At 37.9% G+C, this 24,327-nt stretch overlaps 1 protein-coding gene across 4 annotated transcripts; it reads right to left on the reverse strand.

The window, feature by feature from the left end:
* Positions 1-1,562: 1,562 nt before the first annotated feature.
* On the reverse strand, positions 1,563-22,534 carry LOC145502504 (uncharacterized). Of its 4 annotated transcripts, none has more exons than XM_081481810.1 (5): positions 19,692-22,124; positions 5,156-5,618; positions 4,389-4,469; positions 3,864-3,947; positions 1,563-3,326 (listed from the first exon to the last, which is right to left on the reverse strand). In XM_081481810.1, the coding sequence occupies exons 1-5, from the start codon at positions 19,737-19,739 to the stop codon at positions 3,025-3,027; spliced, it is 978 nt and encodes a 325-aa protein (XP_081337936.1). In that variant the 5' UTR covers positions 19,740-22,124; the 3' UTR covers positions 1,563-3,024. The 4 variants fall into 4 exon arrangements, with proteins under 4 accessions (XP_081337936.1, XP_081337939.1, XP_081337937.1 ...); XM_081481813.1 differs by lacking the exon at positions 19,692-22,124 and adding an exon at positions 22,473-22,534 and having other exon boundaries at positions 1,564-3,326; XM_081481811.1 differs by lacking the exon at positions 19,692-22,124 and adding an exon at positions 13,290-19,676 and having other exon boundaries at positions 1,564-3,326.
* Positions 22,535-24,327: the final 1,793 nt, after the last annotated feature.

Consider the following 24,327-nt stretch of genomic DNA (forward strand, 5'->3'; position numbering starts at 1 on the left):
CATCGCTGTGTACATCAATCAAAATTGACAGATGTCGTTCGCATTATCCCGCTAAAAATCTGATTAGCCGGCTCTACGTTCGGGAAAACCCTGGGTAAAATCTATTGACAAAATTAACGGAAGTTCGTCATTATCGGGTTGGTCAACGACACAGACTGTAACGTAGTAGATTAGTTACAGCTGATCGATCTGGGAAGTTACTGTCTGCACGGTTGCTTTCCGGGTTTCTGCTCCCACAGGCGACAACTTCCCGCCGGTAGGGAACGGTTCGTGGGCGTGAATGAACCAGTGAGGATGGCTAATCCAATGCCTGGTGTGAGAGCTTTTTCGCCAAAATGAAAAGAACCTTTTACGATCTGACAGGTTTCGTAAAATTTTAGACCCTAGATCTGTAGGGGAAAATGTTCTATTAAATTCGATTCCATTCTGTCCAACTTTTCTTACCTCGTATCTACGTACTGTGTATACCCTCCAGTTTGAAATTTGCAGCATCATTAAACTGCGTGACTGTGGGATATTTTTGGATATTTTTGGGATTCTTATCCCACTCTTCCGCCGGTATTAAATTAAATTATTTTGGGATGGTCCAGACCAGGATGTACGCATCTCCGAGCAGCTGCATTTCTGGTGCAGTCACAGCTTTCATTCACAATGACTGGGTTGTTATTTGTTTAAAAACATTACCTTTATACTTTGATTTTCTAAAATAGTATAAACAAAGAGGTAAGAAATATTTAAGGGTCAGAAATCAGTAACAAGAGCAGTTGTTGACATCTTAGTCAGTTCAGTCCATGTATCAGTTTCAAAGTTGCTATTTCAATCAGGTTTATGTGAAAGTTTAGGGCTAATCCGATTATCGTCCTTTTACTCAGTTTATATATCTTTTAAGAAATTAGATTACTTACTTTAAGCCTCTCTGTCTTAATATAGACAGTTCAATTCGTAATGAAAATGTTTCACGTTCAGCTATGTAACTGCCGTTTGAGGCTTCAACCTGAGGTATGAAGGCCAAAATTTAGCCGTCAGGTGAAAAAATGGGAAAATTTTAACTGTGAGCCTTAAAAAATGTTAACTGTAAAAAAACGTTTAGCAATGAAAGTGAAAGGCAAATCTCATGTGGAATCATTAGAATGAGACGTTTTAAAGAAAAATGATTTTACCCTCAAACACTCGTGTGCTTGCGTTATGTGTCGAGTTATGGGACACACTAAAAATACTCGGTAAAACTGAGGTCAGGAACATTTTCATCGCAAAATGTGTTACGTTTGACGCTGGCTTCGAGAAAGCGTTACGTAATGAGCGACTGGTCTTTTTATGAAACTGCACTAAAGAAACAGAAACTGTATAGGTCCCAAATAAAATCATGCAGTCATCATCAGAGGACAGATAGAAAAAAAAACTCAAATTAAAGTTGTTTCTAAGCTTTTGATTGATAAAAAGTCTGTATACGGAGCCAAGTTGCCCATCAGGCCGTACCTTATCCCTCTTTCTATGGCATTAAGCGACTAGGAGTATTTCAACTCCTCCCCCCCCCTCCCCCCCCATAGTTCGTTGGTGATTTGTTCCCCGCCAGTTATCAACCGATAGGTATCTCGAGGTCGCGATCTTGTAGTAAATTGATTTTTTTAATATCTTCAAAAGTTCTGCTAAGACTACAACTGTTTACTTCAAACTGAATTCCTTGAGTTAATCACTGATTGAAACACTCGTCATTATCTTATCCCTAAAAGGTATACATAAGAATGGAACTCTGTGTGAGCCATTCAAACTAAGAAAGCATTAGTACAAATTGATTTGTTAGAACATTCATTGCTGAACTGACTTAATACAATTGCTATTAAAACTACAGAAAGTTAAAAGAAATTAAAAGCCAGTCAATCAGTCTGTGAGTCAATCATTTAATCAATCAATTAACCAGTCAGTCATTCAAACAGTCAATCAATGAACCAACCATTCAAACACGTCCTGCGTGCCAAGTTGATACAGGACAACGATTAACGATACAACTGCACTGCAGTCAAATCTGCACAGAATAGTATCTGTTTGAGCGGTTTTCAAATGAGTGTCTTGAAACTAAAACCAAAGTAATCACTCTACCCAATCACAAAAGACACCGACAATACGGTAAACCAATCAAAACTCGACTGAGTAACTACGTGCAGCTGACGGAAAGCGCGGGAAAACGTGCGCGCGTAAGTTACCATTGGTTTTGGTTTTACTTCTGATTGGATGAAAAACTGGCGCCAATTTTTTAAGTCAGTCGGAAAGCGCAGTTGATGCGAAACCAATTTCTTTCTGACACTCAAATGAAAACCGCTCTCTGGGAAATAAAATGCCTTATATACCTTAAAATCCAGATTAAAATAAGGGGACTAAAACGATACACTGTTATTTATATTTTCTTAAAAAAATTCTTACAGATCATGAACAATTTTGAAGGTCTGGATTCATTTATTCAGTATAAAATTAATTAAAAACAATTTACATTAAAGTACTTTATATTTTTTTTCTCTAATTAATTAAGTTTCGTCGCCAGGAACATTCTAACATCTAAGCTTTAAAATGATATTAAAAACTTTCTTCTTTTTTTTTTTTACAGATCGAGACAGTTCAAAGTTGACGGACTAACATATTTATTTTTACAAATTAAGTCACGGTTTCATGTATGTAGAAATTTTAAAATCGTATTTTATTAATTGAGAGATTGATTCAATTTCATTCAATCAAAATAGGAAATAAAAAAGTGGTTTTCACAGAAATTGTAAGTTTGTAAGTATATATTCATTCGTTTTCATTAAATTCGATACTTTCACGTTTGATCCCCAGCAATGTAAAGAATCTGAATGTGAACATAACATACTGAGAACAGTAGCTTCCATACTCCTTTCAATCAGCTAATTATATGCCAAACAAATCAACGGTAAATCACTGATTCAGTTTCACGTCTGATCAAGAAACAGCTCGCAAAGCCGATATTAAAGTTCCTCGTTGTCGATAGCCTAGCATTTTCATGTTCATATCTCCCTAAGAAGCTTCAACAGCGCTTGGTTTTCTATTCTTCATCACAATGTCTCCAAACCTGTAGATAAGCTTCTGTCCTTCCTCGTGGAACATAATTTGACGGTCGTAGTAATAACGCAGCGCCCGACTCAACTTCTCGTAAGTCATGTTTCGTTTGTTTTTCCGCTGTCCCCACAGTTTGGCTGCAAGCTTGGAGTCGACGAATCTAAAAGTCCCTTCCTCTCTTGAAACCCAGCTAACACAGTTGTTTTCGTTTGTATCGAGAAGCTCCTCGAGGAATTTCCAAAGCACAACTTGTTTCCTCACTAGAAGCATAAAAGATGGCATTTTAATGCAAGTTACAAAGACATCGAGCCGTACTTTCACGTGGTTCTTTATATTGTGCTGTACAAGGTGATTCTAGTTTTAAGTCTGTGGATGGAAATAATACTGGTGTGCGCCTATTGAGCAGTACTACCCATATTGTACTGTTTATTATGCTCTACAAGGTGGTTCTAACTTTTATGGTCGTGGATAAAACCCTAATTTGTGACCATTCAAATGAAAACTATTCAGCAGTACTGTCATTATGTACGCTGTACTGTTTATTATGCTGTACAAGGGCAGTACTTTCATATGGTACTGTTTATTTTGGTGAACAAGGCGGATCTAACTTTACAGTCTGTGGATGAAAGCCTAGTGTGTGACCATTCACATGAGAGCTAATAAGCAATACTTTCACGTGGTGAAAATTACTCCAAATAAAAAAAAAAATTGAACTTTGTCCAATTTCTAGTTTGATACTGGGAGAAGTGGACGTCACAAATGACGAACATGTTAAACGTCTAAGGAATTTCTAATACCTGTTGGCCTGCACGGCTTTGCTGATGATCCCAAGGTAGGGCGGAATGCATAGCGAGAATGGCAGCGACGAGTGCGGCGTTCCTCTAGGAAAAAATAACGAGTCTGAAAAACTGGCAATTACTCTAGGAAGTACTTTAAGCCCAGGGGTATACTCGGATGTATGCAGCCCCGACCCTGAGGATGACTGCAGGCAGGCAGTCAGTCAGTCAGCCACCCAATGAGTCAGTGGGTGAGTGCGTCAGTGAGTCAGACATTCAGTCAGTTGGTCGGTCGGGTAATCCGTCAGTCGGTCGGTTGGTCAGTCAGTTAAACATATGTGGATGTGGAAACATCTCATTTAACTTCAAAGATTACACTCCCTCTTGCAATGTTGACACATTGCCAAGCTGAAAGGGGATAGAATACAAAAAAAAGTTATCATGTTAAAAGCCAATTTGGTAGATATTTCACCAGATTCTCATGACGCACTATTAAGGAAACATATGGAAATCAGTACGGAGAATTTTCTTTTAATATCGACTTACCAGCCTGTTTCAATGCTTCATCTTCTTTCGCATGAGATTCTAATTGGTTATTTTTGTCGTTTTCCATCTTCGTCTCGTTTTCTGAAAGATAATTTAAAAACGCACTTGACTGCATGACCAACTATTACTCGATATATCTTCCTTGAACAAATAAAGTACGTTTTCAATAATTAAACTCCAGGCCCTAGTTGTCAAAATTCCCGTATAACGCTATCCATCGGATAAACGCTATCCATTGGGCAAGTAATGGCAAAACAAACTACATTGTCCACTGCATGGATAGTGATTTATCTGATGGATAAACCTATCCAACCTTTGAACAACAAGGGGCAGAGTTTTAAGGTGACTTTATGTGAAACACTATTAATTGGTAACGCTGAAATCGTTCAATCTATTCCTAGATGTTTTTACTCCAGGTTACGTTAAGCGTTCCTAGATAAAAGTTATCTCGTTTGCTTGCAACTTAGACTTATCTGTTCTCTCTATCTTATTTTTTCTTTGACTTTGTTTAAAACAAAATGGGGGCAAAAATAAAGAAAATAAACGATTTATCAGTCCTGTAAACTTACAAGTGACTTTGGGTCTTGTAATTAAAGTGGCTTCAAAACTCCTCTACAAGCTCAAGTTTCGAGACCACGGAAAACGTAATCAAAATTCTAGAAACCTTGTCCAAACCGCCAAATTAAACAAAAGCCTGAGCTTAATTAATCAGTGAGGGAAAACAAGTATAGTAACTTTTTCTTTGAGAGAAAAAAGTTCATTCCAACCTTGGAATTGTTGCTGCTGCTGCTGTTGTTGTTGTTGCTGTTGTTGTTGTGGCATTTCTTCAGGCCTTGCCAATTCGTTCCCTTCGTATGTCAGCTTCTCATCTTCTTCAATGCCAAATTCAACAACATCGTTGCTAATTTCTTGTTTGATCCTGGTTTCGATCACTTCTGGTTTTGGTGTCGGACTCGGCTCAGGCTCTGGGGTCGGCGGCGTCTGTAAGGGACTGGGTTCTATTGCGTTAAGATCTGTGAGCTCGTTGAATCGTTCAACATCATTTGTCATCGGAATGTCAGCTATAGCCGAGAAATCGGGCATAGTATCGTCATAGAAAAAGTATTGCTCTAATAAATTTGTTGTTTCCATTTCATCGGGAAAGATGTTATTTGGAAGAAGCCAGACCGGTAAATCGCACGGCGGAGTTAAAGGAGGATATGTTGCCATTTTAGCCATCGAAGAACTTGCCTAGAAAAGTGAAAACACAGTAGAGAATTTTTAAGTTTAATTATGTCACTTTATGTTTTCGCAGAATGGAAGTATAGGGCTTTGCCTTAAGTTCCAGGGTAGATATCTAGATCACACTGGCATTTTTCTTAAAGAAGTAAGGTCATAATTAAAGCCAATTTCAACTCCGACCGACTGATTACGTTTTCACAGATTTTACTGAAATTCTACAAGAACGGCTGAGAACTGTGCAAGAACTGTAAAAAGCCCCGAAAAGTCAAAAAGGGGCATTCTTTTTTTATTTATTTGTTTTTTATTTACAACACTAGCTCTACTTACATTATATTGCTCTAATTATTTACACTATTTAAATTACAATGTCTAAACGACTTACACTGCTAACAAAAGGGGCATTATTGGGCAAAGTTGGCGCAGATTAAAGTGGATTACCTTTGGGTAAATTTGAAAAGCTTCAGTCGACTTCATTTTCAAGCTTATCTCAGTTTGTATGAAAGTGTCATTGGCAATGTTCAGAAATGATTGGTGTTTGTTGTGATTTCTCCCATAAGAGGCTGTTGCTCTACCCATGTGAAGTCAGTTAGAAGCTAACATTAACAAAACTAAATCGCAGCTACCTAGGATACCGAGACCTATCCCCTCAAAACGAGCTTTTTGGGTTGGATGTTCTTTCAAGTGTATTATTGGTGCTGTTATGATGTTACGCCTCTGGAATGTTATGACAAGTGACTCTTGGCGTGCGTTGTACAATCTAATTCCTCGACGGAAAGGAAGAAAGCACTCGCTGAACACGGAATAATTTTGTAGTTCCCAGCAACAGGAACAATTCAAAAGGTTTTTGACTAATGAGTCGTTTCTTTATTTCAATGTGTGTTTGGCTATTGCGTGCTTTACATTATATGCATAAAATGTTGTGGCGATAATGATTTCATCATATTAAAGTTAACGATCCCCACCCATCGACCTTGTTCGAGAAGAGTAAATTCTCTGGAGTCTGCCGCTTGGCCTGAAAGTATTAGTTGCATTCTTTATATAACTATGAACTAAATAATGATAGAAATACCAATATTTAAACCATCGACCATTAACAGCGAATAACACTATTTCTGGAAGATTTTCAATGAGTGGAAAATTAGTTTTTTTTTTGTTACTCAAGTCGCTCTTCGGATCTGGTTGATGTGCTAACATAAAACTTCAACGAAATTATCGAAAACTGTTTTGTTATCGTTAAGATAGTGGATGATCTTTACGAATCTGTATCGAAACTTTAATGCTCGTAGAGCGCTTTATGTTGGACCGGATGAATTTGCAGGTCCAAGCCTGCCAAATGATCTTTTTTTAACCGTGGGTTGCAGGTGAATTAGCAGGTTTTTGTCTTTGCTTTGTCCACGTTTATAGCACAAAAATAAGAAGAGTCCAGGAGATGGTACGAAACTGATCCTGTGTATATCAAAGTTATTCTTGCAATCAAGGGCTGCCGAAATCAAAGTCGAAATCGAAGTCATTCCGGATTTGAGCAAATTACGTGCTAATCACTGGCAAATGTACAATGAACATTTTTCCTCTTTCGTTTACTTGAAAACAAATAGCAGTAATGGCATGTTCAGTTTCTCAAGCTAGAAACGCCAGTCTTTATTCTCTGTAGTGTCGATCGCCATCATCTGACGGTATCTTGAAAAAAGAACGTACCACTTCTTAATTAATAAGACCTCTACTTTCATCATTAACATTACAGAGTGGAACTGAAGCTAAGGAGAAATCTGTATTCTATCTCCTTGTCTGGAGCTCTGTCTTGCAGGAGTTGAAACATCGAAAGACGAATTACGATCTCTAAAAATTTGGATACTCAGTTTCTGAGTGTACTTCGTCATTTGAAAGAGAAGAAATGGCTGCTCGCCTTTGATAGCTCAGTGGAAGTGAAATATTTCTTTCACCTTGTTCCACCTCGGAAATTTGCAATATCTGTTCCGTTTAAGCTTGGTCGACAACACCTCAAATAACACCACCTTACTATTTCAGAGCCCTAGGAACCTTATTTCATCAAAGACAAAAAGTGTTCCACGCACGACCCATGTCAGTCCACTACAAAATCTTCTACGTGGCTAAATCAGTCCCTTCTTATTGCTAAAATTCCGGTGAACGATCAAAATTGTGTTTTTCCATAGTCTTTAAACAAAAGCCTGTCAACCAGAGAGTTGAAGCTTAAGGTCTCTATTTAGTAAATACGTTATTGGACGAATTGCGAACTGTGGCCAACCCATCTAAGCTAAGTGTGACTCGGTCTTAGAATCATTGAATAATATACATTGTCAAAATCTCTAATTTGGAAGAATTTTTGTATATCCTTGGATTGTTTTCAAGGAACTGTAGGACACCCATCAAACTAAAACCGAAATATAGCAGTAATCTCTATGAATATATATGGTTATATGATGGACAACATCGAGGTAACGTCGAAAATTTGTAGACTGTTTCTCTTTTGCGTTCTGTAGGAAAGACTTGTGATAAACCTGAATGAATGAAAAACTTATGCTAAAGAAATCGTCCATGAATTACTTACCGCAGGTCTTGAGTCTTGAAGCCAATAAATTTATGCGCTTAGGTTTATTGGAATCCTTGCTGAATCGAAAGGCGGATGACTTTCACAACAGCCAGTGAAAACAGATTTGAGAAATATATAAGGATGAGTAGAACAGTTCGAAAGCTAGCTGAACAATCCGCAACTCTGGAAGTTAACTGATAAGATTGACGTTTTGCTGTTGATTTGTAACACATAACGTCAGACTGATAATGAATGAATCAATTACAATTAAAGTTATTTTAAAATCATTAATTTTTGAACGAGTTCCTGTTTACTGAGGGAAACCCCTCCAGGGCTGACACGCGAGGATGCTCACTCAAGTCTGAAAGAAGTCATTGTTTTGAAGACACGAAACTTGCCGCATCAACCTTTCTTTCACAAAGTTCGAACTGAACAATTGACTTTGAAGTCTACTGGCGCCCCAAAGTATGTCCTATTTGCTTTCGGTCGCAAATTGAGCCTGAAAGCATTCACGCAACATGGGAAAATGCCAAGCTTTTTAAGCGGATGTCTTTCGAAACTGGTGAGATGTTTGCATAGCTAATCCATATGGCATGCTAACTTGAATATATAGAAGAAAAAGCACACATTCCGGTCGCAGAAACATGACGGTAAATTTCATACACGTTCCAAGGATTCCTCTTTCTCAATGAGCCAAAGTGTGGTTATAACGTGCCTCTGCAAGACAAGTCTCAGCTCGCAAAGGAAACTGGAAGTTTAGCGGAAGAACTAGTTTATCTGTATTAAGAGAAAGTTTCGGACTTGCCTTAATCAGCTTCTATTCTATTGTTACAACAAGTTCCCATTCTACTGGACAAGTAACAGTAACCTTTCACGTGATCCTCATCATCTGCTTCTTCTGATCTTCATCATCCATTCCAATTGATCAACTTTTGTCTGAATGCATTAGTGGTAAATACTTGGCACACGCTGGGACTATTGTCTGATTTGTAATCACCAATTCGATCCGGTGCAATAGACCATTTCTTCATGATATGATTATTATAAAGAAAGTAACTTCATTTATTCAATTGCGGTACCCATCGGTCGGTTTTAGAACGGTTACTAGAAAATATAACTTTGAGAAAGAACACGAAGAAAAAAAGAACGCTAATCTAATTAAGATTATGATACATTGACAATGTTGCCAAAAAAAAATTTCAGCAAAACTTAATTAAAAGCTTTACTTGAAACTCTCACATTCAAACGTTCGATTTCAACATACATTTTCTTAGGAAAAAAAAATAGAAAATGACTGGAGTGTTTCAGTGACCTGCATGGTGTAAACAGGAAAGAATGTTGTTTTTTTTTCTTTTTTTCTTTTTTTTTTTCAGCACTGGTCATGCGCATGAATTTGTTTTAGGTACATGTATGCCAGTAGGACATTTCTTTTTTTTAAATTGTCCCTCCCTCCTTCAAAAGTCAAATGGTTATCCCCCGCCCAAAATGCTGCGTCATAACAGTTGTCATAACAACAAGACTGGTTTAAATTGCGCATCTAGATGTTGCCAAGATTTTATTCCAATATTTGTGTACTTTGCGGCAAAACGCTTTCATTATTTCGTTATTTTTAAACTTTGCCCGGCTGATTAGTGTATTATAAGGCAAGAAGACAAGGCAAACGCTGTCAGTGTGAGCAAAATGTCGCACCTTGTGTAATCATACCCAAGCTTGACCTGTTAAATTAAAACTCGTTAATGGCATGAAATTGCATGGTTTTAACTTTGGTGTGTGGATCAAACCCTGGTGCGTGACCATTCATATAAAATTCTCAAACTTGTAGATAATTCATCAAATTAAAACAAAGAAAATAACAACCGTGAAGGAGGTTTGGATACTAGGAGTCAATTAGCATAGATTTTGACGATTGTACTTCTCCGTTTACTCCCTAGTTTTTGTTTCCGTTTAGAATATATATCAAACACTCGAGAAAGTGTTTCATCGGCTATCCAAACACCTCGAATTTTGTCAAAAATACACCAGTGCGCGTCGTGTTTCCAAATCTCCTCTCGGTGTTTGGATATTCCGATGAAACACTGTCGTGTCGTGTCGTGTTTGATATATTACTTAAAGCTATCGAACAATGCTATTATGAAACCTTTGATTCACATATGAAACTGAGCTCTTGAGCAATGCTGTCATGTAGTTGCTGTGGCTACGCTGGACGAGGCGGTTATAACTTTCAACTACAATGTATGCAAGTGAAACCTCAACGTATTGCCATTGAAAAGGTATTGAGCATGCAGTACTTTCACGTAGTGCTGTTTATTATGCTGCTTAAGGTGGTTCTAACTTTTGAGTCTGTGGATGAAACCCTAGTGAGTGACCATTCAAATGAGAGCTACTGAGTAGTACTTTCATGTGGCATCTTTTATGCTTTACAAGGTGGTTCTAAGTTTTAATTCTGCAGATGAAATCCTAGTGTCGACCATTCAGATGAAAGCTGTTGAGCAGTCAAGAATTTAAAGAAAACGACAAAACGTTTAAGTTTGAAAGAACGGAACTTTCTTGCTTTCGGCTATCAGACTACAGCATTCGACGGATAAAAATGGAAAAAAAATGCATATATATATGGTTTACATAGTATATAATATATGGTCGCGCCTATGTTTGTATATATTCCTAGCTGCCATTTTTTTTCCATTTTTTGCCACCGACGGCTGTAGTCTGACAGCCGAAAGTTCGAAAGTTTTTGCGTTCGACGAAGTGGAACGCAAACCTAATTCTGACCTGTGGCTTTCCAGAGTTGGTTACCCTGTGCACGGTTCTAGGCTGAAAAAAACACATTCCTGTAAGGACACCAAAATGGCCACCCCGCTTGATTTTTGCAAGGGCATGTCACGGCCAGTAAACTGGTACCCTTTAATGCTAAGACATGTGGTAAGACATGTGGCGAACATGTGAGTATGTGAGCAGGCCATGTGAGCTCGTCTTTCCGATGGATCTTTCTTTGACTTCTTTCCATTCAGTCGCCGTACGCTTCGCTCTCAGCATTAGATTTTGGCGAATTTAAACGCTTCGACGGTAGCATTTATCGAAATCTGAGGAATTGTCCTTGTTTATTAACACGACTTGGCTTTGGGATGATAACCGTGGGAACAGCTACATTTTGATTGCATTTGTTGATTAGTTCCAGTCGCGACAGATAGCTCAGTCTTTATCCGGTCGAAATTTTATTGTTTGGAATCGGTGGAAAAGTACTCTGAAGGCAAGATCCATAAGACTACTTTATTCATCAGGGGAAATACTCGAATTAGTCGCACGGAGTTTGTTTACGATAAACGAGCACGCGAAACGAGCACGCGATTGCAAATGCTAGCTTAGAATAATGTACGTAATTTAAATATTCTATGAAACTTGTGAGTCTACAGAAACTGGCGGCGTCACGCAACTTATCACCAAATCGTGACCTCTTCACTAGCGTGGACTTTGACACTGTGCATATCTGACTGGAAAACCTCGGTTGCTGCTAAAAGATGTTGACTTCAGCAATAGACAAAGGTTGAAAGTGAGCTAGTGAAATCATTTATTAAGGTATATATATTAAAGTGAGGGCGTTGAACGCACTTTCATAATCTCTGATTACTACTAGTTTACTTTATATAGCCAGTGAACGTTTCTGCAAATTTTTACAAATGTATTATCAATAAGTGGTGCACTTGAGTATGAAAGAATTGAAAATAGTTTTCATGGCCTGGCTAAGCTCACATTGCTGACGGTTCTAGGGTAATACCGGCTTAATATTCATTTAGTCATTTTAAAGCTACTTTTGTCAGATTGCAAAATTGCGTGACTAAATCTGCTTCGTGTTTTGGTTGGCCCTGGTAAGTCTTTATGACGATAATGGGGTCAAAAGTCAACATTATCTTCAATAAGTAAACAAATAAATAGATACATTTTACCTTCGAAGGTGTTGTTTTTGGATGATTGTTTTTGAAAGCGATTTCTGTGTAGTAATTTAGCGACTTTTTAAAATTTGTTTTTGAGCACATCGAGTAAAAATCTAGATTGAATTTTGCATGCCTTAAATAACTCTTAAACAGGCGGAAATGTGGAAACGGCGAGAATGATCGACCATTGCTTATTGCGAACGGCAACAAACTTTATGGAGTTAAGCAAGAAGTTTTAATCACATCTTGAGCAGAACATACTGGCAAAAGCGAATAATTATCAGGAAGGTAACTGATAGTTATAATAAGTGCGACGTAATAATCCTATTGTAGCCAATTAAAAGCTACGATCCAATTCGAAATCCACCAGTCCAACAACAAACAACTCAGAGGTTGCAGTTCATGGGATTAAAAAGAAAATAACTAAAAATCACAGTATCGATTTCGTTATTTCTGAGAGACTAACTGCAGCTTAACTGGAGGCGTATTGACGAACAATTCAGTCATGCAGAGATTATGAAAAGAATTTGTCCAAGCCGGATCTGAAAGAGTGAATTTCGGCCACTCTCAGCAAGAGCCTCCGTAGAAATTATCAAGCTAATGATTATTTCTCGCCCCAATAAGCTTCCTAAATGTTTTGTCACACTAACTGTCTTTATAAAATATAAGCCGCTATTATAATTATAATATTTCAAGCTCGGACGTGAAGGATTGTTCATAACGGCCTTTCGATTTGTCCTTCAACAAGCAAGCGAATTTTGTTTTTCAAGGAAGTAATTGCAAATATACGGATGGGTGGTCGTTTGCAACACGGGATATGCTATCTAAACAGTTAACAGGGCTACGGTTTTCAATACGAAACACGTTCAGGCATATTCGGTGACCCCTAGCTAGGCAACAAAATACTTTCACTATTGTTGCAACATGTACCATTTCTAACTTGCAAAACTCTCCAAAAAAGTAGCAACAAGGAATAAATCCGGCATATTAAAGCATCAAGAGCTAATGTGATGTAAACGATAAGACTTGAAGGTTATTTTATAGGTTGACCCGCCGGTTACATACTCAATGTTTAGACTTAATTACAAATCGTAATTTTAAGACGTAATAAGAGGGACGAACCTTGGACTCTTGAGAACAGCGTGCAGGTTTTTGGAAATTGATTCTTTGGTCAATGCAAACAAAAATTCACAACTAACTCACCTAATGTTTGCAATACAAAACAAGTCTTGTAACAATGAAGGTAAACGACTCAGTTTGGTCCGGCGTATTGAGTTCTCCTTCAGTAACTCCAGACACTTCTTTAGACTGTTCAATTTTAAGGCCTTCTTAAGTACGGGGCAAGAGTGGTTTGGAGTAATGAATTAACAAGAAGCCATCGAGCAAGCGAAACGAGAAGGAAGTGTTACTTTGAAGCAATAACGTTGCATCACACTGCAAATCTTTTGGGGGTTGAAGCTGATGGTCACGCCAAAAGACGATTTAAGTGTTTCACGCAACATAAGGTCAAGTTATTAAAGCAACAATATTGTTATGTCAGTTTACATCATTCTTTGATTTATTAATAACTGTGTCTGTTAATTGAAGTTTTGCATTTTAATTTGGTTACTCTGTTAACTACATACGCAATAAATCTCGTTTACCAGTTTGTATCATTAGAGATATCCTTGGGAGACATTTATTTTGATTTGCACTGTATGCACATCGATGCTTGTGAAAAGCAAGAGAAACATTCTTTCCAAATGTCCGCTCCGGTACCCGCAACCTTGACCAACAGCAGGGGGAATAGTATTTACATGACAAAAAGAATTTTTTTATCACGTTTCACGAACGTCTCAGCAGAAAGTTTCAAAGTGATTTTACCCTGGTCGTAGTTCCGCCTTCAACTGGCCCAACCACTCAGAGCGTGTGATTGACACCTTCTGACAGTTTCTTCCGGCGATCAAAATAGAAAATAAACAGACCTTGCAATTATTAGAAACATTCCTTGCCAGATAATAAGCGATTCAGCGGGGTCTTAGCGCTCCGCATGACTTCGTGGCCTCTTATACAACGAATGTTTGCAACATCTCAACTGCGAACGTGGACAGAGCAACAAAAATTTACCAATGAATTTTCCCCTTCTTCAAAGAGATAAACTCTTCAGAGTGCGCTCAAGCTATGAGGAAGTCATTTTCATGGCCGAAACATACTTACCTAATATAGTAAAGTTTTGCGTGTCTCTGTGATATTTATGATAGCGTACACTCTTTAGAAGTATTCGTCATTGCGGTTGGCGCAAGGTTAAGCTTTGACCTAGCTTCAGCCCTTTTCAATGCAGCACTTATTTCATCTTTCAAATCTTAATTTGCCTGCCTTACCAGTTTTAAAGTTGTTTACTCGTTTCTTGACTTTATTTTTGAAGCAGTTCACAGTTGCCTTGGATTCAAACATCTTTGGTTCATTTTATTTCAAAGACACTCAAGTTGATGAGCATACAGAGCTTGATAACGATGGCCGATTAAATTGAACTATGTAACATGCAGTATTGAAATTCTTTCTGCGAATTGTTCATAGCATATCCACTTTCGAACGCTGATTCTGCTGTTTGCGAGATTAATTCGTTTGTTGTAATATAAACTTAGACGGCATTTAGCAAGAATGAAGTTGTCTTTTATGGTTCTTTTGGAAGTTTAGAACTCCTACACCTTAAGAAACTGGCAAACAGTTCGTTGTGCTCGAAACATTCTGAGTGATTAAGGAATCTGACAATAACCTTTCAAGCCATGACAACTTGTTTTTAGTGAAATAAATACACGACATCAATGCGGAACTATCTGAGAGAAGCTATAAAGATATTGGGGTCTGCGTGTTTACATATAAAGATTTTTAATTAAAACGCAATTAAAAGTCACCAGAAGACTGTCTGAGTGAAACCTTTTAACTAATGCTGAAACTCTCCATCTTTCAACTGAACGAGATTTTTACAGATTATCAGCTTAGGATGAATTAACAGTGCTAAGTGAGAGCGGCAGGCATTTGTTATAACTCAATAGCTTCGTTACAAGCAAATTGCGCCATCTTGGAATTTAGATGAAATGGGAAAGCAAACAACAGGGCAAACTGCAGAACTTATTTCCTGGATCCAAAGTCAATCTATATGAATCCTAAAAGCTTGAAATTATGCACGATAATACCAGTAACAATCGAGATATCACTCCTTGTTCACTGCTCTTGAAACTAAATCAGGAGTCCTTTCTAAGAAAAACTGGGCCAGTTTTCGGCTCAACAAAAGACAAACTCTGGGCAAAAAGGATTCTAATTCAAACCAACGCGCTAGGGAATATTTTAAATTCTAAGCAAAAGATTGCAGATTCCAAACAGTTTCTAAGTTACCAAGAAATTTCAATAATAGTTCTCCAGAGCTTTTTCAAATAATTAACTCTGTCTGACGTTTCTGGTCTCAAGGAAAAGCTTCCTTAAAAGACTTGAATCGAAGACTACTTGATTATCAGGCCAAAATTTGAGAACTCGACAATTTTTGCCTATCGGTCTCCCTCTAACTTGTATTTCATTTTTGCAACATATATAATGACAGTTTGTTTTCAAAAGTTTATGATGTTACCGTTCTTTCGCCAATTCTTTCTTAGTTCAGGTTTGTTACCATATTTTGTTAGTGTAAATTGAGGTGGCAGAACTCAGTTTTGATACCTGTGTTTCAATCTCTTTTTTCTCTAAAACCTTTGATCCTTTGGTCGCCAAAAATGGCTACACGCAAGTTAACAACACAAACTTCGGATTTTTGATAGCTAGGCTGACGTATTGCCGTTGCCATGGCAACATGAGTAAATATAAACAGGCCTTTAAAATCGGTTTTGTTTGTTTGCAAAAATTCTAGTCGTTAGTTTTTCTTTTCCATTTGCATGCAACAAGAAAATAACAATGCTCACAAGTTAGCACTATTTTAATGATAGTTTAACACAGGGATTTTTAATTATCACTTGTAAAAGGTTAACTGGAATATCTAGAATCGCCTCTGCCAATTTTCAATTTTAATTTTTTTCCATATTCCAGTTATTTGTTTTCTAAAGTATTTTCGTGCCAAATTTCGTAAAATTCTAACGAGTGGTTCTCGAGAAATAGGCGTATTTCCAAGAAAGCTGTTAAGCATTCAATCGCAATTTTTTGCCTTATATACTACGTATGCGCTGCAGTTAACTGGATTCTTTCGGTAAAAAAGAAAAATCTTAGAATTGCTGGGTTCTTTGCATCGTTACCTTTTCTAACATACATTTTTGAAAAAAAGAGTTAAGCCATAAATACATCGTGTTCAATTATGAAGAAAAAAAAAGCACAGATAGCGAGGGCATTGACCAAATAAAATGATCGCTGTATCGACGTCATGGTTGCTTTGTGTAATCCTTGTGCGCGCGCTGAATGGCATTAGCAAGAGCACGCGCGGAAATTGTGTCCGGCCACCTTAAAATCGGTTTCCAACATGACTTTTTGTTGAAACTCTCAATTAATAACTTATTTCCCTGAGAAGTTTCAAGTTCAGTTAAAAGCGACTTTCTGAGGCGAGTAAGGCCACATGTAGTTAAATTAAGGCGAAGTGTATTTATTCTGCACAACCAGCTTCTTTCAAAATTAGTGACTTAGTTAAATTAGATTCGAGTGCAATTTTATCAGACACGATAACGATTAGACTACTGACCATATAAAAATCCTTAAATTACATTCCAGGGCACTCTAAACCGTTTTCCCAAACGGTTAAAAAGCTAGCCAGATTCACAGAATTCCTTCATGCTTCCTTCGCTAATTATGCTGACTAGATATCTGTCATACATCCATCAACAAGTTTTCACATTTGCAGCGCAGCTCTTAAATTTATCAATTTAAGAGCAAATGCCCACAAAAATTAAACAACATCAAATTTCTTCTGAAAGGCTAGAAAACTCAAATTCGCTCGTCTTTTGCATATAGCTAGCCTCTAGCAAGAGTGCAAACAGGCTGTAGTTTTTTCCTTGAAATAGTTTTGTCTTTCCGAGAAAAGCGACATTTACCATTTAACTTTCAGACCCAATTTCATGCAATTTAGCGAGTCCCAACTGGGTCGAAAATCGACCATTTTCATTCGATTCGCATTTCGCAACTATTGAGCGCAGAAAAGTTGTAATACAACCAGCTTATTGCAGAACTATTCCTTGTCCGAAAAAAGATCATTTCAAGAACACTGGATTAATCTAATTATTTAGCGGTAAACAAAACGAGATTGTTCTCCAAAATTGAGTTAGACAGTCGGTGAAAAGAATTGTCATTTTGACCAATTGCCATGTCTCGGAATTCCGAAAGATTTTAGATTCTAACTATACTAGTAATAACCAAAGGTTAGGAAATGCGGGCGAGGACGATGCTTAGTGCTTTGGGTTACTAAAAATGTGTCAGAGTTTTTCTAAGTTGTAATCAGTGGCGTATTGAGATTAATTTTTAATAGGTGTGTTATACATGGTTCTTGGGGTCATGACATATTTTGGGGCCTGAAGTAAAATGTTCCGCTTCGCGGGGCTAAAAAGATCTGCCCATAAGGGTAGCTTGAACGTTCAGCAGCACCCCCTTTTCCTTTTTGCCAATTTATGTGCTCGAAAGTGTACGTGGAGGTGTTGCATAGAGCAATTTCACTAAACCTATGAAACAGTCACCTATAGTCAAACCTGTATGTAACGGTCACCCTTGGGAAATGGCCAGGTGACCGTTGTATAGAGGGTGACCGCTGTAGACAGGTTTCCTTTAAACTCCCCTGGAAGTCAATAAATAGCATTTTTATGTGCAAATAATCATCCAATTTACGTTTTATTGACAACTTGGTAACGAGTAACAGCAACGAAATAAACACGATAAAAAAAGGCCCACAAAATGTCCGTGGTGTACTTTAAGGGAGGTACAGTGTCCTTGGATCTACGTTTCCTTGTATTCGTTACAATTTAATGGCAGATTTACAGAACAACGAACAAAAGAAATAAGCCATAAGGGTAATTTGTAAAAGAGTTGCGTGACCCCATATAAAAACAAATCACCTCATAAAATTATAAGGGAAAGCTTTTAACGTAACAATATGGATCTCCAGAAGAAGAAAAAAAATCGGTAATAGTTTTCTGATATTTCGGAGCTCGAAGCTTGATTTCATGTAGTATGTCAGTCATTAACTTTACTCAGTGTGAAAGAAAGTTCTTCATGTTCATGTATTAGTAATTGTGTTTAGTACTAATATTTGCATTTTTGTGAGACCCTTGTCTTGGTAGTCTCCTCCGCACCCGTTTTTTGGGATGCCACGCAACGCTCTCCCCAAAGAGTTCGTGACCGTTATATACAGGTAAAACTATAATGAAATTGTGGACTCAGGAAGTCTAAAGGGTGACCGCGTTCGTTTATATATACAGGTGACCGCTATATGCGGGTTAACTTAACAGTAAATGCAAGGGACGATTTTTGGGAAGTTGTTCAGTGACCGTTACAGACAGGGTGACCGCTTTATACAGGGCCGTTATACACAGGTTTAACTGTACACTATAAAATTCCATGATACACTAGTTTTGTCGTTTTGTTTTGTTTAGTTTTACTGAAACGCTGTTTTTTTTTTGTTTTTTTTTTTTGTCACAAAGGCTTATGCATAGATCATTTGTTTGTCGCGCTTTGTCACGCTATACTTAACTTTACAACTCCAAGGACGAAAGCAGATCACAAGTCGTTCGACTCTAAGGACGAGAACAGATGACAACTCGCTCTACTCCGCAGGACGAGAACAGATGACAACTCGCTCTACTCCACAGGACGAGAACAGATCACAACTCGCTCTATTCCACAGGACGAGAACAGATCACAACTCGCTCGACTCCAAGGACGAGAACGGATAAAACTTGCTCGAGGCGGACTTCAAACACAACATGAACACTGAACAGGAAACGTCTCAAGTTGACTTGCTGCTATGCTTGAGTTTCACGTGATCCAAGGTCCAAATACGCGTGATGCGCGTGATAAAATCGCTTTCTTTGCATTCCATACATTCTTAGTGGAAGGTAAAATCGAGTCAGGGCCAAACTATACAAGTTTTCATCGGTTGCTGCTCTTCTTTTGACATCATAGAGCGAACTGAGTATTCTTTAAGACTGTTTCTTTTTTTTTTTCAATCTTCGAAATGTACATTAATTTTAACACTTCAATGATGCAAAACTTTGGCTTTGAAGATCTAGCACACTAGCCGACTCGGCGCTCGTCTTTTAAAATATTCTTGTTCGCGTGGAAATGGATTCTGATTGGTTTACGAGGATTTATCGATCGATTTTGGCAGAACAAATTTGCCCCAGATCGAGAATACGTTGCGGGCTTTCTTGAGCCCGCAACTAGGTAGGTCTTTCAATATATGTATGTAAAGTGCAGTTTAGGCAAATGATTAGACACTCGTCAAAAAATTATTCAAAATCGTTCACAAAAGACACAAAATCACGCCAGCAGCTTCCGAGTGCGTGACCAAAAGTATTATCATCGTATCGGCATATTACTTCAGTTCGAAACGTCAGCATTACCAAGCAGTATAAATATCATACACATAATAATAGCATGCTCACCTACCTCGGTTTGTAATATCCTGAATCTTGTAAACTGATTCTTTCCCCGCATATAAGCTTAATTTTCAGCGTCGTTCTTGTTAGTACTCATATCCGACTTTGAAGAAAAACAGTAACTGCCAAGTCCCATGTATGTATCATTTATCTGTGCTATTTGTGTCGTTTGATTAAGCCAGTAGTAACTGCTAAATTGTTATTCCACGTGCGACGTTCGGGTTTCCATTTTGAAGACGTTTGAAAGTCCTCCATTTTGACTAAAAATGTGTTATCCGAGACCCGTGCGTTACAACATATTTTACTTGGGAGTGAGGGTCGGGATTTCAGAGCTTTTAACAGTTACTTTTCTTTGTTTGAATTTTAAGCCACAAAGACCTGTTTTGAGTGTAGCATTTTTTCGCCTACCTAAGAAAGGAAGCCCTGGATTGGAACTAACATCGAGATATTGGAAAAATTCTGACGCTTTTTCTTTCGAAATAATTCCCACTCTACCCTTACCCTGTGTGCAAAGACTTTTGCTGGACAATATGCAAATAAGAGACGCGGAACCATCGAAGATGGCGGCTTATTTGTTACTGCTAGTTACTGAGGATTTCTGCCTGATAGCAGGTTAAATGATTGTATTGAACAACAAAACGGAAAACATCGGAACATTTGCATGGGAACTTGGTAATATTGAGCGATTTAGGGAATTCAAAATCACCAGACGAATGCGTACCGGTTATGCAAACCTAATGGAACACCGTTGAAATGGCAGCTAGGATAGGAATGTTGTTTGACAGTCAAGACATGATAACCCAGCTAAGGTAAACATATATATGTTGGTTTATGCTTAAGTCGTGCTGATATTCATGTGGTATTTCGAATTGAAGTGATTTAATGACAAAAACAATGACGGTACTTTTGGTCACGCATTCGACTGCTGGCGTGATTTTAATTTTTTTGTGTATGATTTGAATAATGTTTTGACGAGTGCCTAATTATTTGCCCAAACTAAACTTTACATATATTGAAAGACCTTTCCAAGCATAGTTAGAATTAAAATCTTGTGGAATTCCGAGACATGGCACATGGTCAAAATGACAATTGTCTTCACCGACTGATGAACTCATCGTTGGAGAACACTTAAGTTTTGTTTACCGCTAAATAGTTAGATAAATCCAATATTCTTGAGACTGGGCTGTTTTGGACAAGGAATAGTTCTGCATTAAGTTGATTGTATTACAACTTTTCTGTGCTCAATAGTTGCGAAATGCGAATTGAATGAAAATGGCCAATTTTCAGCCCAGTCAGAACTCGTTAGATTGATGTCTGGACGTGAAACCAATAATGTCCTTTTTCTCCGAAATACCTAGATATTTGAAGAAAAAAACTACACAGTGTTTTTACTTTTACTAAGGCCTACGTATATGCAACAGTAGGGCAAATTCTATTTTTCAAGCCTTACCGAACTATTTTTGATTCTTGTGGACATTTGCTTTTAAAACCTGATGTTAAAGGTTTGAGGTGAAAATAAGACTCGTATGCATTGAAAAATAGTATAAGATCTGTGTTTCAAGTGGAAACTATCAATTATACTCAAATGTAGCATTTAAGACACTGACGTAATGAAAAATTCATTGCTAAGAAACTGATCGTTCTGTTAACGACGAAATTATATCCACCTTGGAGCCGGTTGCAAAATCACTTTCAGTTTTAGTCAGGAGTAATCTGAATTGAATTTGTTACCAATGATTGGAGCAAATGGTTTGGCTGTACTTCTGTGCGCGCAGTTCTGTTAATAGAGAAAAATAACAACCCCCGTTTTGTCCCGAGATCCACTCGAATTTCTTAGTCGTAGGGGCGTTGGAAGGGAAAACTCGCGCATGCCTAATATGCAAACAAAAAGTTCCTATTTCCCAAAACTCCACGACGAAGTAGTTTATCTCAAGTTACTTTCTTGAAATGCTAAAAGCAAATTTGCATAGAATTGTTGATTGAAATAATCCGTCTTTAATCCATCATCTCCATCGCGACTTGTGCTTTAAGATCAGCTCAGAGGTTTTGCTTATGAAACTCTTCAAACTGTTTAAATAGGTCAAGATTTAGAAATTCAAACAGTCTTAATAGTAGCATTTGTTGGTTTATTGGGGCTTCAACGTTTTCGTGATCCGGTTAAATTCGCGCTTAGGGGATCATAAAACTGGTTTTAACAGAATGAGTGAATATGCCGAACAAGTTGTTCTTATCAACTGAATTCAAATCTTAAGGTCTTACGATATTACACATGTAAAAATTTAAGTTAGGAGTAGCAATGACTTTTTAGTGCCTAAACCGTACGTCCACGTGACGTCGATGAAACAGAACGTGTCGAACAAAATGTTCCGAAGCAACCGAATTCAACTCTGAAGGTCTTACGCAACATCAGTTGAACGTCAAATTCCATAGCAGAAGAAATCACGACTACTTTGCCTAAAACGTCCTGGTTACGTTATTGAAACAGTCATTCGAGTGACGATGGGTAGAAAAAAAAAAAAAAAAAAACAGGCCAGGATGATGAACTTGCACGTGGCCTGTTTCTGTGTATCACTTTGGTGAGTGTACTAATAATAAATTTCATCACACGAATCGAGAGATTCACTGAATTGATCCGTTTTAAGGGGGTGTAAACTCGTTCGTCTTGAAATGGACTACCGTTGCAAAAGCAGAATCTGCAAACAGAGCTTAAACTAGAATTTAAACTTACGATTCTGTCACATCCTTGTACTCGAAGTTCTTGATGGTTTTTTGCCTACTTAACAAGGCTTACCTCAGCTAAGTTATCTCTTTCCTTCTTCCTTGTCGACTCTTGCACACTCTGCAGCAAACCAAACAGGTTTGCAAGAGATAGAAAAGATACGTTTACTTAACCTGTAGAGAAGATTCTTTAGATTCTCTATGCTAGAGTTAATTCCCAAGACACTTTTTAAGGACTGGATAAAGTTCAGTTTAGGCCAATCAGCGAGACAGAAAGAATAGTTTTTACATCGTTGGGCAAAGCGTGTTGCAGCATGTATATCTTGAAATCAGTCGGGAGACGGAAGTTTCCTTTGAAAATTCTCTTTGCATTTTCAAGAAGCTTCCTTACTGTGTCGTAATAATCAATTTTGGTGAATTGTTTATTGCAGGTTTGAGAAAAAATAATAGTTCCGCGGCGTTAAAAAGCGCAGTGTTTCGTGCTGAGGTACCATTGCATGCAAGATGCTTTTTATAGAGTCAGGGGAAAGAGTATTATCAGTTCTGGGGGTAAATTGTTCAAATGAATGAAATGTTCACACTATCAGGTTAATCAACCCGTCAAGTTGGGATTTAATATCTCAGTAAATAACTTGTTTTAGGATCGAGTAACTTATTGCTGTTAATTGAATTATAATGAACGTCGGTAAAATTCAAAAGTGGAGGATGTCACAAGTTGGAAATCACTGCCCCATTTGTTCTTATGATAGAATCATGAAAATCAAAGTGCTTTCGTGAAAATAGTGACAGTTAGCAGTTTGAATCATGGTAGGGGGTTCAAAGGGTTATTCTGAATATGGTACATATCATGGTTAAGACTGACAGAAATCCCAACTCTAATACCACAAAGGTAATACAAAGGAAGAAAGAAAAAAAAAAACGAGTGTAACGAAATGATGAAGGAATTAAGGTGCCATAATCTAGAGACGACGAAGATAGATTACAATGTCCTCGTAATTAAATTAACTAAAATTCAGGTAAAGAGATATAAACTGGTTATTCGGTTACATTAAAACCTCTGTAAAGCCCTTGAGAAGTTGATTTCTTTTTCAATTGACTTAGCCTTAGCTTTTGAGAGGGTCTACTCGGAGGTGAGGCTATCACAGTTATATCAGGGAAATGTCCGGCATTTTTGTTAGGTATCAGTTAAATTTCATGTCTCACCTATCGGTACATTTTGCGGGTCTCATCTATCATCTGTTAGACGGAGCATGGGTCGTCAGCCGTCAGTTATAATTTTGACCAATTTTCGTGAGCTATGAGTTGAACACCTCTTTCGAGGTACAAGGGATGGGTGGGGTGGACTTAAGGAGGGTTAACACTGAAGACAAGGGGGTATATGAGAGGAGGGGGCATACGAAAATGCAAACGTGCGAGGAACGTGCGAGGTCTAAATATTTAATGACGCTTTACAAAATAAAAAGAGTAGCAAACGAACATCTGTTACTAAGGAACAAGTCAAAATATAGCAAACATGAAAGCTATACCTGGCTGAGGGGGGGTTTAAGTCAGTTGCTCAACAGAAAAGGGTTTTATTAAAAAACTTGAAAACTCACAGTGCAGGCAATGCAGTCGGAGATTATTGCAGTTTCTGTTTCCTGTGCCCATTTATACACCTGGGTGGCGCGAGGCTCTTTATGAGTGAACTGACTTGTCCAAGAACGCAACACAATGACATCACCCTGGGAGGGCTTGAACCCAGACCACTCGATCCGGAGGCCAACGCGCGAATAATTAGGTGCATGATTAGAGATGGCCTGAGACTTGGTAAGGTAAAAAAGGTAAGTGAGGGCAAAAACGTATCAATGAATATTGATCAAAATACACGTGTAAGGCTAAAGGTCCGGTAATACGAGCAACATTTTCCTTCAACTTGTCTCGCAACATTT

Source organism: Orbicella franksi, chromosome 11 (assembly GCF_964199315.1).
Source record: "Orbicella franksi chromosome 11, jaOrbFran1.1, whole genome shotgun sequence".
In the NCBI taxonomy this organism is placed as follows: domain Eukaryota; kingdom Metazoa; phylum Cnidaria; class Anthozoa; order Scleractinia; family Merulinidae; genus Orbicella; species Orbicella franksi.